Raw genomic sequence first — 19,719 nt, forward strand, 5'->3', positions numbered from 1 at the left:
AGCACTGTATGTAGCAAATACCGCCAACTCCAGAGTAATCCAAAATCAATTTATTTCCAAATTTTAATTTTAAGCATTTCCATTTGTAACTATCAAATCTAATAATGTTTGACAACTATTGATCAATCATTTTCTTCTTTTTTTAATAGGTCTGATGAAAACAGAATAATGATGCACAAGATTTATTCATTTTTGATCTTCATGGTACTAATATTACCTTCGCTTGGTTTGACTAGGTAATAGCTATCTTAAATTCTAGCTTTCTGAGTATGAAAGGATTTCTTTTCTTTTAATGTTTTTAAAAATATGCAGCCTTTAAATACCTGAAACAATTTTTGCCATGCTAAAGAAATATTTTCTTCCTAATTATTTTTTCCTCCATTTTTTATGTCCACTTTGCAGTACAAAATTTTCATAAACTATGTAGGAATAATCAACAGCTCTCTACATTTAAGTGTTTGAGAGGTAGAATTCTTTTCATTTGTTTACCTTATACACATTTTGGTCTATGTCTATTGTTTTTATATCTATGTTTTCTGGATGGCTGAAATCCAGAATTGCCCACAGGGCTTGCCTTTTTGTTCTACAGCTTTCTCACACCTTAGAAATCTTCTCTGGGAGGAATATAGTGAGTGGACAAATTCATTCATAAACATTTAGGTTCTGTTTATGGAACTATAGCAACATAACCATCTGACATTTCATCTACCGTAATAGTTTTCCCCCCCTTTTCCAGGGATACAGATATAGGGACAGGGGAATCATTTCTAAACACTCATGGCATTTCAAAGGTCGCTGTTAGTTCTGATCCAGTGAGCCTTCAGCCCTAATTGATTTTTTTGCCATGTCCATCTTGGGGAGGGGAGTGGGTTGGTCTGGCATTATTTTTTACTTTTTACACCATCTGAATAATTCCACTAAGAGCAGAATTTCATTGGATTTTATCCAAAACCCTTTCCTATTTTTATTTTATTTTAAAATTAAAGACATTTTAATTGATTTTCATTGACTGAAAAGTTCAAATCAAATACGATACAGGTAGTTCTCTGTTGTAAAGCATAATTATTACATGGTTGTGTTGCTTAGTGATAGCAGTTTTGGCAGTCCCAATTGCTGCTGTTAAGTGAATCATCATGAGTGGTTGTCATATGCTCATCACTTGCAACTTCTTGCTGGTTTCCCCAATGACTTTACTTGTCGGAAATCAACAAAGGTTGCAAATAGTGACCAAAGAATATTGTGATGGCTGAAATTCTGAGGACCAGTAAGTACCACTTGTGCTGTCAAATGTTTGAATAACGGCTGAATGAATGATTGTTAAACATGGACCATCTGTAGCTTGGGGTTTTTTTTAATAACTTTTATGCTTTCATAATAAGTGTGGTGATAGTAACATGTGACAATGAAATTATATGCAAGACAATTGAAACTATTACATTTGTTGTACGTAATTTTTCTCTTCTATTTGATGTTGTAGTAAATTGAAGAAATTAACACCAAATATTTCTTTCAGTCTGGATTTCTTCTTTCGCTGGGTATTTGATAAAGCATCTGAATCTAAAATTAGATTAGAGTAAGTATCTAAAAATAAGCTTTCATCCTTTTGCTAACTGGCCAGAATATGCACGTGTCTTTAACTACCATTTTACTTATTAATCATAAATTGGAACCACCCAGTGGGAAGCCACAGATTCTTATGTGATGATTTGTTTGTCTTGGGAGATGATTTTGAATAAATAGGAAACATTGCTCTTTGTGTCTTCAGAAGCACTGCTCCCCAAAAGCATGTGACCTAAAATTATTCCATTGAAAAGGGAGGCATTGTGAAGTCAAAGAGCTGTATAAACCCCGTATGGCTTTTATGCAACATAAGAGAGACTGTTATAGCTTTCTAAAAATTAAACTGCCTCTTAAGCATATCTTAAAACCCCGGAAAAGCTGGAGGTATCCACATTTATACGTTGCCTCTTCTACTTAGAAACATTGTTCCAGTCACTGCAGCCTTTCTGTTTTAGTGCAGCCCTTGGCCCCAAATACATCACTCACAACAATCTATCAGAGATGTTCAAAGCTCAAGCACTGAAGTCTTCACAAGGGATTTATATCTGAGAAAAATCATGGTATGACTTTGGGCTGGTCATTCTGCCTCAACCAAGTCTATCTCAGCCTGTGGGGAAAATTGGAGAAAGGGCTGCTATGTGAATGAGACATCAATGTAATTAGACAATAGATTTTATTTTTGGAAAATTTTGTATCTCCTTTTCTATGATGTTCACCCTTAACTGATACCTTGTAGAATATATTTCATGAGAGCTACTGACTCCTCAGAATAAGTCAGGGCAACTTTTTTGAGGAGGCATGAGTGGGAAGGAGAAAAATAGTTAGATTAAGCCTTACAAAAGCAAAACAGATACCTTAAGCCTCTGCAAATCTCATTCACAGCAGGAAAGCAAAGTATACCCCCCAGATTGAAAAAAAAATTGCTTTGTTTTTCCCAAGTTCGTCTCAGAACTTCCTTTGTCCTCAAGAGTAATTTGCAGTATTTTTAAAGCTCATCAGTTTTTTGTATTTTAAAATTCTTCCAGTTGTCTTAAAATAAAAGAGTATATGGCAAAACCGTGGGCATGTGAACATCTAAGACGATACCGGTCCCTGTTTTCACTGCTTCCATTCAAGACAGATGTCCAGGAGAGAAAGAAAATGTTCACTGTTCACCATGGTATCCAGATGGGTGAAATGAGATTGCATGCCTATTTTTTCATTGCAGATGTGTATTTTTGCCTGATCAGGGAGCTTTCTTTGTGAACTATGTGATTGCATCAGCTTTTATTGGCAATGGAACACAACTGTTGCGTTTCCCAGGCCTTATTATGTACACCATTCGCATGATGATGGCCAAATCTTCTGCTGAGAGAAGAAATGTTAAGCAGGTATCAAATCTTTCTATCGTATAATACATGTTATATTTAATTCTTCCTTTGGAGTGTTTTACATCTCTGCCCATTGGTTGCTGCCCTTCATTCTGAGACTCTTTGGCTTCTTATTAGTGCATGAAACATCGCTACTTATCATGAAAGTTTCTTACCTTTGCTGAATAGAAGGTATCCTTTATTGAATTTGTTCTTTCCACTTAAATCAGAAGGCAGAGCTTTATATATAGTTATGGCAGGATGCATTAGTTCTTAGCTATGTCACCTAAAGACAGAAAAATGAATGTCAACAACAGTAACCTACTCAGAGAAATAACATATAATGATATATCTTCCTCTGCCTTCCATACCATAAGCAAAACGTAGCTCAAGGACAGTTGGATGCCAACCATCCACTGTAGAAAGGAAATTGTATGATAAATACTAACATTTCACTTTCCTCTAATGGTGGAGGTTACCCTTCACAGCCAGACTGGTCTCCATATTTACCATGGGAGAGGAACATGCTGAATATGACATGCAGCTAGAAGGAAGGAACCATCCCTTTAAACATCTTCCCACAGAAAAAGGCTTGAGCTAAAGCAAAAGTAACTACATTGTACAGAAAAATTAAGAAATATACAGACAATATGGCCATCCTGAATATCACCTCTCAGTGACATATTGCTGTCCTGACAGAATGGTCTGATTAGCCATCTTCTTAGTAGAATCAGCAATGGCCATGTCTGGAATAGTAGCCCACTGAGATTCATATGCCAAAGATAAGCAACTTCCCAATTTACCTGGAAATGGGGAATATATCTGAGCCTAGCCACTGTACTATTGTCAAATTTTACAGTGAAGGGTTCCAGATGCTATATGCCATTTTCTTGGATGATGAGCTTCTCAGCCGTTACCTGCAGAATGTTTAATTGGTTCTTCAAGAGCCTCAAGCGTATAGTTGGAGTATAGCCACCATCAAAGAGATATCTTCACCACCATTGGGGTTTTCCTGAGCAATGATGGCCTAATAAGTTTAGGAAATGAGGGAGTCAGCCTTTGCCCATGAAATGGTATCTGTGCAAGCAATGTTTAGTCCTTAAAGTCTGGGGAATATTGCAGTGTGTACAAAATTTTCCCATCTAAGAGTCTGAAATGTTCATTACCAGCCTAGATTTTTGCATATAATTATATAGGTGAGGAGTTGATTGTTTCTGGTGTTGATATATATCTGCAAAAATCAGTGTCCTTAAAAAAATATGTGAATTATTTTCATGTTTAATGTATTTTGATTTCCTTGTAGGAACAAGCTTATCAATTTGAATTTGGAGCAATGTATGCTGGGATGTTATGTGTATTCACGGTCATCATGGCATACAGTATTACATGTCCTATTATTGTCCCATTTGGTAAGTTGATAAATGAGTTGGGATTGTATTTTGGGGTAGACTGAAGTGCCAAATACATAAGTTACTTAATACTTGTATGCTTTTGTTTTTGATGAAGTGAATATTTCATTACATAGATGCTTAAAAAGGCTGTTTAGTCTAAGTTAGTAGGAAGCCTTGAAAAAAACAAAAAGTTATAGGGCATCAAATCTATATAAGAGAAATGGAATGAGTCACCTGCTTACTAATATCCATGAATCTGAAGCCATATCTAGTAGTTCCATTGATAGAAAAAGTGTCAATTATCATTTTACATTAAACATTTATGTTTTAAGTGATCTGAAAGAAGTTGAGGGTTTTAAATATTCAACAATAACATTTGGTGGTGCAGTGGTTAGAATTCAGTATTGCAGGCAATCTGCCCAGAACCTGGAGTTCGATTTTGACAGGGCTCGAGGTTGAGTCAGCCTTCCATCCTTCCGGGGTCAGTAAAATGAGCACCCAGATTGTTGGGGGCAATATGATGACTCTGTAAACTGTGCCCAGAGAGTGCTATAAAGCACTTTGAGGCGGTAGGTAAGTCTAAGCGCTATTGCTTTTGCTATTGCTATATATCTAGTTGTGTTCTCCTGCTGATGTTTTTTTTCTCCTTCATGCATGCCTCCATCTTCTGTAAACCTGGGTATATAAGAATGTGAGGTAGAAATCTACTGAAGTAATATTGGGCATAGACTAAAAAGCCAGGATTTTAAAGAAAGAATCTAGATTGTCCATTTCACATTTCTGAAAACAATATTAAAAAGCATTACAGCATATTACAGTGATGGTGAGCCTATGACATGCGTGTCAAAGGTCTCATGCCACAACTTTTTGGGTGACATGCCAGTGTTTATCAACATCCAACAACAGCTATTCTAGAAATCGCACCCCGTTCTTGTGTTGTTTTTGAAGGCTCTAGAGACTGCGCAATTTCCAGAGGCCATAGAAGAGCACACCCTATTTTTACATGGCTTCTGCAGTCAACAAAAATTGATTTTCGGAGGCTGCTGAGACCATGTGAGAATGGGGACCCACAAGAAGTCATGCAACCTCCAGAGCCTCCAAAAATAGTGCGAGAACAGGGCATGCTTTTGCACAATTTTCAAAGGCTGCAGAGGCCACACAAAAATGAGCTGTGCTCTCACATGGCTTTTGGAAGCCACACAAGGTGGCTGTGCTCTTGCACAGCTTCTGAAGCCTCCAAAATTTGCTTGAGAATTGGATGTGCTTTTGTGAGGTTTGGGGGAGGCTGCAGAAGCCACAGAAGAATATTCCTTGAAGCTGCTTCAAGAACGAAGGCCTGTGTGAGCCTGAGCTGCCTTGCATAGGTCACAGGGGCCTGGTCAACAGAAAGAGAACTCCACCTGGATGTAAGTGGCGTACAGCAGATTCTAAGAATCACATACCTGATTGGAGAGTAATTTTTAAAAATAAATTAATATGTAAAGAATTGCTTCCCTTTTGTTCAAGGGTGGGGAAGTGACACGCCAGCAGAGTCAACTTAGGCATTTTCTGAATTTTTCACATACCAAGCCCAAAAAGTTCACCATCACTGGCCTATTTAAAGAAATAGCATTTAAAAAAAGAAATTGAAGATATCTGGTAGATTTTAGATAATATTTGTAATGTAAGTACAGATGTCTGTTATGGCTACTGCTTATAATTAGAAAATAAATCCAGAAACCACACTTTGTGTGTTTTTCCTGCCTTGTTTCCCCCCCCCCTAAGAACACAGGCTTTGGGAGGCAAAAAATGCCTTTTTTAAATGCTAATAATAATAAATTGAATTTGCCTTTTTATACCTTTTAGTGTATTATACTCGTGCACTCATCTTTCATACCCATACTCAGAACATCTCAACAGCATGCCATAGATAATGGGAACATATATCCAAAAGCTGTTTGTAATGCTTGTGTAGGTAGTGGGGAAAGATACCCATGGTGTCAGTTTTTTGCATGAGTTGTTAAATTACCGTTCAACATTGTGTGCAATATATTATGTGCAATACATTGAGTTTTAAATAGTAATATGTGTTAAGAAAACAAGACAATGTTATAACCATTAATTATACCTTTATATTTTTGAGACTTATTTTATCACTGGGAGTGAAAGTTGATTTGAGGGAATCTTTTGGATGTTGATAGAAATTTTTGCTAAACTTTTTAATAGTCCTTCTTAGTAATTCTGTCGTATTTTTCTTATTTTCAGGGTTAATTTATCTGTTGCTGAAACATACAGTTGATCGCTACAACCTCTATTATGCATACCTTCCTACCAAACTAGAGAAGCAGATTCATATTGCAGCCGTGAGTCAGGCATTAGCAGCTCCAATCCTCTGCCTTTTCTGGCTGTTTTTCTTCTCATTTTTAAGATTAGGTAAATATCTGTGGTTCTTGAAAAAGAATGCAGACATTGCAGCAGATAAATATGTTTCATTGTTTATCATGGGTGTTCTGTGAATCCGTTGATATGCATTTGGATAAGAGAACAATACCATAAAATGTAAAGATTCAGGAGTAACCAAAGGGCTGGTCTTTTGTTTCTGTGGTCCTGGAAGTCAATGCAGGAGCAAGCCCATGTAGGTTTTCTGGCAACATTTTTTCGGAAATGGCTTGCCAATACCTTCTGCATAGAGGTAGCACAAGATAGAGATGGGTGAGCAACTCTTTGAGTGTATGTTCTCCATTTTTGCCTTTTATTGTAGTAGTTTTACTCTCCATTTCTAATTTTTAAATTATTTTTTTAAACTGTACTGCCTGAGAAGTCACCTATCTGGTCCAACCATAACTTAATACTTTTTAATCTGGGATTTAAGAATGGGGAAAAGGAAAAAGAGACAGTGTATCTCCACTTCAACCCAGATTTCAACCAAGCCTCTGAAGCAGCAGAAAATGAATGAATACACAATAAATAAGCGGACAACTTCAGTGAGTTAAAAAGGTTACAAAAAGGGCACCTGAGGCCTGCCTGCTAATTATAGGCCTATCACCTCTTAAGTATAGTAAGTTAGCTCTGTGCTAGACATTTATACAACAAACTAATCAATTGGATTGACTTAGAACATTTATTGGCAGAGGAGCAGGTAGGCTTCAGGTCTGGATATTCTATTTACGGTAAAGGTAAAGGTAAAGATTTCCCCTTTCCGTCATGTCTGACTCTAGGGGGTGGTGCTCATTTCCATTTCTTAGTCGAGGGAACCAGTGTTGTCTGAAGGCATTTCCATGATCATGTGGTCAACATGACTATACACCAAGGCGTATGGAACGCTGTTACCTTCCCACCGAAATGGTACCTATTTATCTATTTGCATTTGCATGCTTCCAAACTGCTAGGTGGGCAGGAGCTGTGGCAAGTAATGGGAGCTTACCCCGTCACACGGCGCTCAGGCCTCCAACCTGGGCTGTCAGCTCTCCAGCTGACAAGCTCAGTGTCTTAACTGCTGAACCATTAGCGCTCCCTTTCTATTTATACCCTTATATTTCAACACCCAGTCCAAAAATATATATATCCAAACCAAGTTCATTGTATACTGCATTCATTGATTTTAGGTCTGCATTTGATTCCCAGAGAAAGACTTTGATCTAAGCTTCTGCATACTACCATTGATGGATAGATAATTGTTTTTGCACAATCTTGATAAGAATTCCAGAATCAACATTCGATGCAGTATTCAAGGCCACTACACCAATGAGAGTCTAAGCTAGAGGGGAGTAAGGCACGGATGCATTTTAGCTCCTCTGCTGTTTAATCTCAATATAAAACTACTTGTGGCCCAAATTAGAACATCACCCCCCAAAATTAGATAATAGACATATTGCATCTATGTTGTATGCAGATGATATAGTTCTTTTATCAAACACAAACACAAATCGGATTTATATGAGCTCTGAATGCTCTGGCTAGCTATTGCTCCAAAGAAACTTTTGAAATCAATTATAGTAAAACTAAGATCCATGATCTTTGCAAAAAGACTGAAATTGCATGCCTGGAAGATAAATGGCAGACCATCAAGCAAGTTAAATCCTTTAAATATTTGGGCATGGTTTTCCATAGCTTTACTAAATACAGCACACATCAAAACTATGTTATTCAAATAATCAAAAAACAGAGGCAGCAATTGAATCATTTCAATTCTCCAGAGGAGCACAGTATCTCCAGCAGCACTGAAGCTATATTTAGCTAAGGCTGCACAACTACTCGCTGGGACCTTGCTCTTCTTTTACTTCTCTGGAAAGTGTGCAGTCCAAATTCCTAAGAGCCTACATTTCAGATAGCTCACTATGTCCCAAATGTACTAAAGAGGGAGGCAGGGTTATCTAAAGTTGAAACAGGTGCATGGATTTACTTTACAGCACATTGGTTAAAATTACTCTTTTCCCCCCACAGGTTTGAGTTTTTTCCTTTTAGAGGACAATTACGAATCAGTATGGTTCAGGACCATCTCCCCAAAACTTCAGTATCTTGGCTTCTCTAAGGAAGTGCTCTTAATGATGGGGTACGAGTGTGCACTTAAACCTGTTAAAGACATGGAAGCCCAACAAGAACTTTTTTTTTTTTTTTAGCAAACTCCTCTTTTCAAAGCAGCGAGATATTTACATTGTATAACTGTCCCCAAACTCCAAAGAGTATTAACTTTAATTGCTGCAATGTACCTCCCAAAGCACTTTTGGAGTGCCAGTATAAAACATTCCATGCAAGCTGAGATTGTGCTCCTCTGGACAAGGGTTATCAAAACTGTAGCGCATATCCTACTATACTGTGCCTTCTGTAAGGACTCAGACCCATCTCATAACACCTCACCTGATAAATACTGGGAAATACTGATCATTTTTATGTACAATTGCTGTTATTGGATCAGTCTGATGTAGTTTCTTTGAATGTAGGTAAATTTTGTCTGCAAAATTAAGCAGACTTTGACTGCCCATTGCTCACTAACAATCCATCACTAATATATATTGCCTTTTTAAAAATGCTTTTTGTTTGTAATGCTGGTCTGTGACCGTAATAAAAAATATTATTATTACCTAGCATAGTGAGCTTTTATGCCTTCAACAGTTGAAACTAAAGGCAAATACAGAACTATTTGCATTATTGAGTTTCAAGTCTGATGTATTTATTTGTTAATCCATTCAAATAGTGGCTACTAGCATTTACTGTGTTCACTCCCCTATGTCACTGCTACAATTGTACCACTGCCTAGTCTATCATGCTTTTAACTTCAAGTTGACAATTTTTTTCTCTCTCTCTTTTAGGATTTAATGCACCTACAACATTACTTACATTCTTAGTTGTATGCATAACAATTGTTGTTTGTGTAACATATACCTGTTTTAGCTTGTTCTGGTATCTGACCCCCATGCAATACAAGGTAAATGAATCAAAACTTTATTTAATTTTAAAATAGCTGTATTTTAAATATTAATATAAAACACATAAATGATGCATTAAAGAAAAGCAGTTTCTATATGTTGATAAATATAGTTATTTGTAGAATTTTAAATATTGTATTGTGCACATATTTTGAAAATTATTTCAATTACCATTCTTTCATTGAAACTTATAGGAAGAAAAATATCTGTCCAGGGATAAAGAAAATAAAACTGATTTTGCACCAGGTCCAAAATCTTCTGTAAGTATCAGAATATAAATATTATTACATGGGAAAATAAATATTCTAAGAAAGAGCTTGTGCCTATTAAAGAGTTCTGAAGTTACAAAACATTTGCATTAATGATTTCAGTATTAAGAATTTGTGTTCTGAATTCTGACCTATTGACAAAACATTTCTTCGCAGATAAAATGTATGGGCAACTGAAACAGATTAAGACAGCTGTTGGCTACATAATAACAGTATATGCCATGCTCAGTTTTGTTAATGTTTCACTTGGCAGTCATACCAATTCTTGATTTGTGTAATATTAGAAAATAGTTACATACAAGAACAAGTAGCTAGGTAGATGCCAATGAATCAGATATAGTGACTATACAGTGACAAACACTTGCTATATGTGGTGATAATCCATAGTCCTTGTAAGGAATTTTTTTGATCACTTCATAATCTTCCACCTTATCTACTGTCTGCCTCTCAGTTTCCTTCAATGCTGCCAAGTATAGAGTCTTTTTCTAATCTACCATCTGTTTTCATCAAGAATGTTAGTTTCTGCTTGTTGGTTACTGCCCTGAGACAATAATCTTTATTTGCTACTTTCTGCAGTTTATGGGATTTTTACTAGCTGACTCTGGATTTGTAATTCAAAAGTGTCTGTCTTCTTTCTCTTGCTCTTAGTGTCTTTTCCGTAGCTGTACATTAGCACTTGAAAGAATTACTTTTAACTTTAGATTTTTATTATTGTCTTTATACAGTACTTTTTCTGATAGTCCTGCTGTAATTAATAAATAAAAAGTAAATCTCGATACATTTTTCTTTTCTCCATTCTTCATTTTATATTAACTATGTGGTCTCATGTCCATCTACATTTTCTGCAACTGTCCTATTCCTTTGGCATTTTTCTCCATCTACAGCTGCATCTATGAGTGCAAGATCAGAAAACTTCGCCTGCCTGAAGAATTAATAAGGCAATCATTTGAATATTCTCTTGCAATCCTACCTCTCACTATCTTCAGAACATAAAGATAACTGATTTTTTTTCCAATCACTAGGCCACATTGATTTCTTCCATATTTGTTGACATAGACCTGTTGTTACTTTAAAAGGCTTCTTTTGCAGCCAAAAACAGCTCAGTGAATATTTCATCTGCACCTGCTGCTTTCCTATTTCACAACTGGCCTTTTGTTTGTTGCATCTCAGTTTCTATTTTGGCTGGTTCTTGAATATACTTTCTCTCTGCAAGTGCTTTTCATTTATAATTTCTTTTTTAAAAATTTAACTATAGCCATGAGAACCAGTTTGACGTAGTGGTTAAAGCATCAAAATAGAAAATAGGAGACCATGAGTTATTCAGGGCATAAATGCTTATGTAAAGAGGTGGTAATAATCCTTGAAAAGCATGTAGTTTATATAGTTGGTTAGAACCTATTGAGATGTATACTTAACTACATCCTTTTTGAGGATCATTACCACCCCATCTCTATATATGGACTTTGTGTTTGGCACTCAATGCTTGTCTAAATATTTCAATCATGTCAATACAATTTTGGGACATACAATTTTACAAACTTATTCTAAGTTTGATTCTAGAGTTTCTGCTAGGTGAAATAACTTTCCTCATTTTTGCAGAATCTTACCTGCTCTCATACATGTTATGATCTTAGCTTCACTTCTCCCTTTTCAACCCTTCCAGTGAGCATGACCCTGTCATGCTTCTTCCCACATCACTCTCAGGATTACTGATGCTACTGCGTTCTCCCACCATATCAAGTTGGTAACTTTATGAGATGGAGAAAAATAGGAATAGGGCTTAAATATGTTTGGCTTAAGATTTGTGAGACATAAATGTACATTTAGCCTGTAGAATTGGAGTAATTAAATTTATATGTGTTTGTTTTATTCCTGTAGACAATGCTTGGAAGTAAAGTATGGAGTGAGTTAAGATTAAAATCTTAGGTAATTTAGAATTATAATTGCCTTCTTTAATTATGTGAAAACCTTTTACCATTCCAGATCTATGTTCCTCGTGTTCTGCAGCATGTTTCTACCGAAAAAAGTGTCTTATCTTCTACAGGTCAGATATCCTATGGAGCTATATCAGGAGTAGGCACAGTGGGGAAAGAAGATGTCATCTGTGTCTCTTATGCTGAGGAATCAGGTGTTGAAGAGATGTGAAAAATGTGTGTCTTGGTATCATGAACTAACACAAGATGGCACACTTAGCCCTGTTTCAAAAGAACAGATTTCACAAATGGATTCCTGTGTTGTAGCACATTTTTGTTGAGAAACATTACCTCTTCATGTAGAGGACCAGAATTTATGAAACTGCATTCAGGGAGTTTCACAAAGATACTATCTTGGAAGTAGGTAATTTTTATGGGTAATCACTTCTATTATGCTTTGCACGCTGAATAAGAATGCTTAGAAAACAAATTTGAGCATATTTAATTATTTGCCTTTATAAAAATATTTATGGGCAAGTGCCAGAGCACTGGTTGCTAAACACTTGAGGATTTATAACTGAAGGAACATCTGTTTCTATTAAAAGTAGAAAAAAACGGGTAAATTATAAGCTGGGGGTATTCTGATTTCCTTCTATTAACCCCATAGCTTATCAAATCAAAAGTATTTTCTTTCTTGTAAAAGAATTTTTCTACAAAAAGTAGAGAAAATATGTGTCAAAACCTAAATGACTTGGAGATGACAGACTATATGTGGCTGAGAACTGTTATTTATGGGACTACTTAAGTTAATTTTCTAGTCACAGTTTTAAGGGCCTCACATAAAAGAAGCTAACACGTCAAACAATAAAGGATGTAAACATTTTATTATTTTTAATCTCTAAGGTTTATTTTTTTAAGAATCTTTAAATCTGCTAAAGTATCACAAATATGTTACACTGTTTTTGAATTATGAGATAGATAAAATTTTTGGAAGAAGTAATGTTAAATTTAAATGCAATTAAACAATCACTTTCAATAAAACACTGAATTCAAATGCACATTTATCATTGTTCTTATTGAATTTTGAAACTAGCTTTTATAAAATATTACCAAAACGTACATTGTTGAGCTTGACTCCGGAGGTGTTCATGGACTTATCCCTTAAGTTTTGGGTAACAAGATGGAAATTATGTATTTTTACCTTCTTTCAGGATTTTGGAGATGAGGGACATTAGGGATTTCTGTACTATGGACTTTTAATTTTGTAACAAAATTAATCACCGGAATCACCATTTGTGAGTTGGGCAGTCATATAAATATGTTTAATAAAAAATAAAATTCATGTTGAACACAAGATTAACAGCACAATGCAATTTATATAGTATATATATTTATTTATTTGTTAAATTTATGCGCTGCCCATCTCACTCTAGGTGGCTTACAACAATAAGACAGAAAAGGAAAATGATTAAAAAGTGTAAACATAACAAGGAATAAAACAATCAAAATAAAGAATGGAAGTACAATAACAAAAAATTAAAAAGATAGGCAGAGGGAGAGTTGGAAGCACAGGAGGGAGTGGGACCAGCTAATAAGTCCAGTAGCCATCTCCCCTATGAGGTCCCCAGGCAACCAGCAGAACCAGGTCTTTAGGCCCTTGCAGAAGGATAGGAGGATGGGGGCAAACCTCACTCTGTGGGGCAGGATGTTTCAGAGGACCAAAACTACAGCAGAGAAGGCTTTTCTCCTGGATCCTATCACTTGGAGTTCCTTGGCAGACAGGATCCTCAGCTGACTTCCTTTGCCAGCACCATTAGGGCAGGTTTGTCTTAGCAGAAGGAGATGTTTATCAAGTAATCTGGACCTATGCAATGGAGGCTTTAAAGGTTATAACCAACACCTCAAACTGCATCTAGAAGCAAACCAGCAACCAGTGTAGCTTGCAAAGAAGTAGTGTAACACGGGCCACTCTAGGGGCCCTAAGAACTGCCCATACAGCTGTACTCTGCGCCAGCTGTATCTTCCAAATGCTTTTCATGGGTAGCCCCTGTGGAGCGCTTTTCAATAATCCAAATGTGAGATGACTTAGGGCTTGAGTGACTGAGTGCAGGGAAAGGCCACAGCTGGTGCACAAACTGAAACTCTGTAATGGCTCTCCTAATCACAACTACTGCCTGATCTTTGAGCAAGTCCAGGAGAACCCCTAATTTGCGAACTGGGTCTGAATAGGGTAGTGCAACCCCATCTAGAACTAAAGATGTCAAAGACCCAGATCTTGAAGCTCCATGCACCCAAAGCCACTCAGCCTTGCCAGGGTTCAATCATAGCCCATTGCCACTCATCCAAGCCTCTACAGCCTCCAGGCACTGATTATAGAGTATGTAGTATACTCTATTTCTCTCTGGCAAACTGACTTTTATGAACTTTTATGGTCATCTAAGTTACTGACCATCCCACTATCTTGTGGTAATAAATTTCACAGCCTACCTATGTGTTATGTGAACAAGAGTTTCTGTTGATTAGCTTGATTGATAACTCCTGGTCTGAATATTAGAGCAAAGGAAAAAAATCTCCCTGTCCTCTCTTTCCACACTAAGCAATATTTTATACATGCAGACATCAGTCTTCCCTAAGCCTTTTGTTCCAAAAATAGGAATCTGAACATTCTAGACTTTTCTGGTAGGGAAGGGGTTCAAGTGGACCAGAGGAATGCTGGTGGATATAATTTACTTGAACTTCAGTAAGGCATTTGATAAGGAAGATCACAACCTACTACTTGATAGATAGAAAAATGTGGGTTAGACAGCATCACCACCAGATGGATTCGTAGCTGGCTGACTGGCTGTACTCAGCATGTGGTCCTCAATGGAACTGCATCTACATGGAGGGAAGTGTGTAGTGGGTGCCTAGTGCTCTTCAACATCTTCATCAACGATTTGGATGAGGGGATAGATGGGGAATTCATCAAATTTGCAGACGACACCAAGCTGGAAGGAATAGCCAACACTCCAGAAGACAGGCTTAAGATACAGGAGGATCTGGACAGACTTGACCACTGAGCGCTATCTAACAAAATGAAATTCAATAGTGAAAAAAGTAAGGTTCTACATTTAGGCAAGAAAAACCAAATGTACAGGTATAGTATAGGTGGTACCTTGCTCAATAGTAGTAACTGTGAGAGGGATCACTTAAATATGAGCCAACAGTGTGCTGCAGCTGCCAGAAAAGCCAGCATAGTGCTAGGCTGCATTAACAGGGATAGAATCAAGATCACGTGAAGTATTAATACCACTTTACAATGCCTTGGTAAGGCCACACTTGGAATACTGCATCCAGTTTTGTTCATCATGATGTAAAAAAGATGTTGAGAGTCTAGAGTACAGAGAAGAGCAACAAAGATGATTAGGGGACTGCAGGCGAAAACATATAAGGAACGGTTGCTAGAATTGGGAATGTCTAGTTTAATGAAGAGAAGGACGAGGGGGGACATGATAGCAGTGTTCCAATATCTCAGGGGCTGCCACAAAGAAGAGGGAGTCAAGCTATTCTCCAAAGTGCCTGAAGGCAGGAGAAGAAGCAACAGATGGAAACTAATCAAGAAGAGAAGCAACCTAGAACTAAGGAGAAACTTCCTGACAGAACAACTAATCAGTGGAACAACCTGCCTCCAGAAGCAGTGAATGCTCCAACACTGGAAGTTTTTAAGAGACTGGATAGCCATTTGTCTGAAATGGTATAGGGTTTCCTGCCTGAAAAGGGGATTGGATGACCTACAAGGTCCCTTCCAACTTAATAATAATAATAACAACAACAACCACAACAATTGCTTCCATCCTGCGACGATATCTGTAATACCATCAAACATCCACATCTGCCTATCCCAGGTCCTTGGTAAGGACTCGATAGGTAGACAAAATGCCAAATCCAGTCTAAATATCTTACTGACTGTGCGATGATCAATAATAATAATAATAATAATAATAATAATAATAATAATAATAATAATAATAATAATAATAATAATAATAATAATAATAATCTCTTTTGTTTACCATGGTTGTCATTCCGGCAAATATAAACTGCAATTTATCACTGGTAATTTCCATTCCAAATGTTGGGGAGTGTTGTACAGTTAAATCTTTAAAAAGTTATTTGATAAGTAAATTGGACCACAAGTCTTTTTTTTTTAAAGAAGTGCACAATTGGCTAGAAGGCATGTCTAATATTTTGTGACAGCTGCCCCGCAACTGTTTTGAATAGTTTGGGCCAGCTGCAAAGAAGTAAAGCTGAGACAGCAAATACACTGAAAGGCAACTGCCCTGAAAACTGTCTTCTGATTTTGATATATCAAAAGTATCCATCCTTGTGTAATTATTCTACTTATTTCAGACATGTCAAGTAGCTGTTGCAGAGGACAATCCCAGATCAGTCTATGTTGGATGCAAAGTTCTCCGGGGCAAATGCAGCCCTCCCAATTTCTCTTACACAGGCCTAGCAATAGAGCTGGGCCTCATTTCCGTCCAGCCTGTAAAAGGATCTCTTTGGAAGCATCTGAATGTAAACCAGCTGTCTTTCGACTGCCTATACAGAGACATATTGAATCCTTATGATCGGAATGGTGATGTGAAGAGTGTGTGCATATCTATAAATGAGTTGTCAATGTGTAAAAAAGACTCTTGTTTAGCTTATCTCTGTTTCTAATTTGTCTCAAATATGAATGGACTCATCTGTTGCATTAATGCCAACTAATTCAGTTGGACTTGGGGTTTTTTTCACTTGATGACAAGGACTGCTATGAAGATTTGGAATGGCTCCTTTAAGCCCCTTTTAGTTCCAAGTGATCTTCAGGGAAGGGATTAAAAAAAATCAAGATGGCAGCCACAACTATGTAATCAAAGCCATGCCCCTTTCTTAATCATGTATGACAACATGTTAAAAAGAGGTGAGGCTTTGATTGTATGGGGTCTGGCCTCTTGACTATTTTTTACTCCCCTGTGGCTATCTCTCCAAGTGATTCTGGAAAGTGCTATTTTTAGAGCAAGGCTAGGATTTCTGAAGAATACAGTATGCATTCAGCTGTTTTTCTAACAGAATTGTTGATACAGTGCACAGATCAAACTACAATTTCTTCTTTGAGAAAAATTCACCAATATATAGAGGAGTAGAGAATTACATCCTCCTCTTTAATAATCTTGATATTATAAGATGTATTTATCTGAATGCAAGGCAGATAAAGTGCTTTTCCCTCTCTATGCTACTAAATAAATACATTTCTGGATGGTTCATCTGTTAGTGAAATAGCCCTAATCCTGGTCTGGAGGAAACTGAATTTCTCCTGTAACTGGGATTGGGAATTTACAATTGCCACTATCCCTCACTATTGGACATGGTGTTCTTAAATATTAGAAGATACAGTTGAACAAGTAACCAAGTAAAGGCTTCTTCTTCCTACTCTAAAGGATTAGGTGCCTAGCTTGAGGATTTATTATTGGTAGAAGCACAATTATGACTAGTGGCAAAAAGAAGTTATTATTTTTAGTTTCTGCCACCCCAAGTAGTTTTACCTTAGGAAGTGTAATCCTATCACGGCTGAAGGACATCAGATTGGGATGGCTGAATTAGCCCATCCCTACTCGTTGTCATAAATACTTAAGATGGTCTTTGCCAACTTTCTCTCTTTCAACTCCCATAGATTCCTAGCCAATTAGAGCAGTTGTAGCCCAATGTACTCTAGAGGCTACTGCCTTAAAATCTTAAGGGCAAAGGCTGAACTTCTGTTGATTCAGCTATAGTAATAGTATTGAGTCAAGGTTAGCATGTCTTTCTCCTTACAGGTAGTTCATCCCAACAACTACATAGAGGAAGATAATGCAACATTCTGTTGGGAGAATAGCTTCAACTGTTTCTGACAGGATTCACCCATAGTAGCCAAACAGCATCAGCCAAAAACTAAGTGAAATGGAGAACAAAACATGGGAGAAACCATCTTGAATGGATTTGTGTTTGTTAATTCTCTAAGGAGCAAGCAACCTAAGTTTAGAATTAGAAAAGAAATCAGAGGCAGACAACTTTTATGCAGGCAAAGAATGCAAGAATGGAGCAATTAGAAATGATCTATTATGTCACAGGGATGGTTTTTTTCTCTTGATTATCTCCTACACTTAAAAAAGCACTCTGTGGTTGTTAAATTAAGATAGCTTAAAACACACATTTTATGTGGCTTGACATGGAATTGTCTGATGTTTAGAATTTCTAAATGAAAGGCACTGAGGGGTCAAAAAATTTCAAGAACTTGACTGCAACCACATAATTGAAACCCCACATCATTTCAGATGCCTCACATGACAGATATAAATGAGGCAGTTCTTAAACCACATAGTCACAGCCACCATCAACTACGTATACTTATTTTTTGCTTTTGGAAAAACACAAATCTTTAGATTGCTAGACAGAAGAAATAAAAATAACCATTTTTTAAAAAAATAGCTAAACTCTTTCTTGTGGCAAATCTGATTTATGAGATAGTGACCTTGAGCAGGACATTCTTGTTATCTCCATTCCATATTCACAATACTCTTGGCAGCTGAGGCAGCATTTAAGTGGAAAGTCAATACTGTAAAATGGGGCCTCTCTTGCTGGTCTCTTTTAGAGACAGAAGTCCTTTAAATCACAAAAGAATATTAAGTAGAGCCCGGTAGCATGTCTTCATGCTAAAAATCACCTGGTTCTGCAACGATCACATGCTGACAAAGCTAATTAAATTTGAAAAGGTTAGAAGAAGCATTCTGTTGAAGGAAAAGTCTTCATCATGGTTCAGTCCAAGCCGGGAATAAACAACATGGCAATTACTTTAGAAAGAAGGTTGCAGTTTATTGAAGAGGAGAGCCAGACAGAAAGATGGCTCTGGAAGTTTTTATACCCTCTGGGGCTATTTCCTGTTCCTGTTTGAGGCTTTGTATTTCCTGTGTTATGTATTTTGACCTGAGTCTGAGTGTGCCCATTTGGCATCTGTGGGTTAATCCTATTATGTCCTGTCTTAGAGTTTGGGTGGGGTATGTAGATTTTAGGTGTCTTTGTCTTCTTGATCTTCTAGCTTCAACCTTCCTGAATGGTTTACTTCTGCATTTCTACAGTGCTGGTTTCTGCTTGGGGGAGGGAGACTTGGGGCTATTAAGAAAAACTGGGCATGCTTTTCTGCCTCTTTAAGATGCTTTGAAGAAATATATTTTTCTGCCCTTTTAATATTTCCTTCTCTGGGGGGCTGACTTCCTATAATTCCATAATGAATGGAAAAAGCATGATCTTTTTATGAGAAAGTTTTTTTTTCTCCATGTTTCAATTTTGGATAGTGTGAAGCATGCCCTTGAAAGAATCAGTCCATAATTTACAGAAAATGTGACTCAATTAAACATAGCTCCACATGCCCCAAACTGTATTATCTATTTGACACCTTGGCCTCACACATAGAAAGGGGACTCTGCCACTTCTTCCTTCCTATGGGACTTGCTTAAAGCAAAACTCATTACAGAGTGCAATTACAGCCTTGGGTTTGATTAGTCTTGAAAAGAACAAAGATGATTTTGTCACTCATCTACTGCTTTAGCCCCTTTCATTTCCTCTTCTAATTTTTCAAAGGCTGAGATGGGGTCCTGCCAGGGCTCCAGTTTGGTCTTTAAGCATTAAACCAGTTGTACAGAAAGCAATATAACTAAATGAGGAAGCCATTAGAAATAGGATTGAGTTTCTTGATCTTATAACTTGTTTCTTCATACTGGTTGGGGAGGATAGAGGTTGTAGTTTGGAATACAGGGGAGAGCCTCAACTGGATAGTG

General features: G+C 37.1%; 1 protein-coding gene across 1 annotated transcript in view; it reads left to right on the forward strand.

Moving 5' to 3' along the window:
- TMEM63A (transmembrane protein 63A) overlaps nt 1-12,945 on the forward strand; it is a 37,351-nt gene extending 24,406 nt beyond the window's left edge. The window contains exons 16-23 of the mRNA XM_029286202.1: nt 150-236; nt 1,514-1,573; nt 2,768-2,930; nt 4,213-4,318; nt 6,545-6,712; nt 9,589-9,704; nt 9,900-9,965; nt 11,958-12,945. Coding sequence (XP_029142035.1) covers nt 150-236; nt 1,514-1,573; nt 2,768-2,930; nt 4,213-4,318; nt 6,545-6,712; nt 9,589-9,704; nt 9,900-9,965; nt 11,958-12,119 — 928 coding nt within the window. The 3' untranslated portion in view covers nt 12,120-12,945. The remainder of the gene's footprint in view (nt 1-149; nt 237-1,513; nt 1,574-2,767; nt 2,931-4,212; nt 4,319-6,544; nt 6,713-9,588; nt 9,705-9,899; nt 9,966-11,957) is intronic.
- The last annotated feature ends 6,774 nt before the right edge of the window (nt 12,946-19,719 follow it).

This window comes from Protobothrops mucrosquamatus, unplaced genomic scaffold (genome assembly GCF_001527695.2).
Source record: "Protobothrops mucrosquamatus isolate PMUCROS unplaced genomic scaffold, P.Mucros_1.0 scaffold3091, whole genome shotgun sequence".
NCBI classification, from domain to species: Eukaryota; Metazoa; Chordata; class Lepidosauria; order Squamata; family Viperidae; genus Protobothrops; species Protobothrops mucrosquamatus.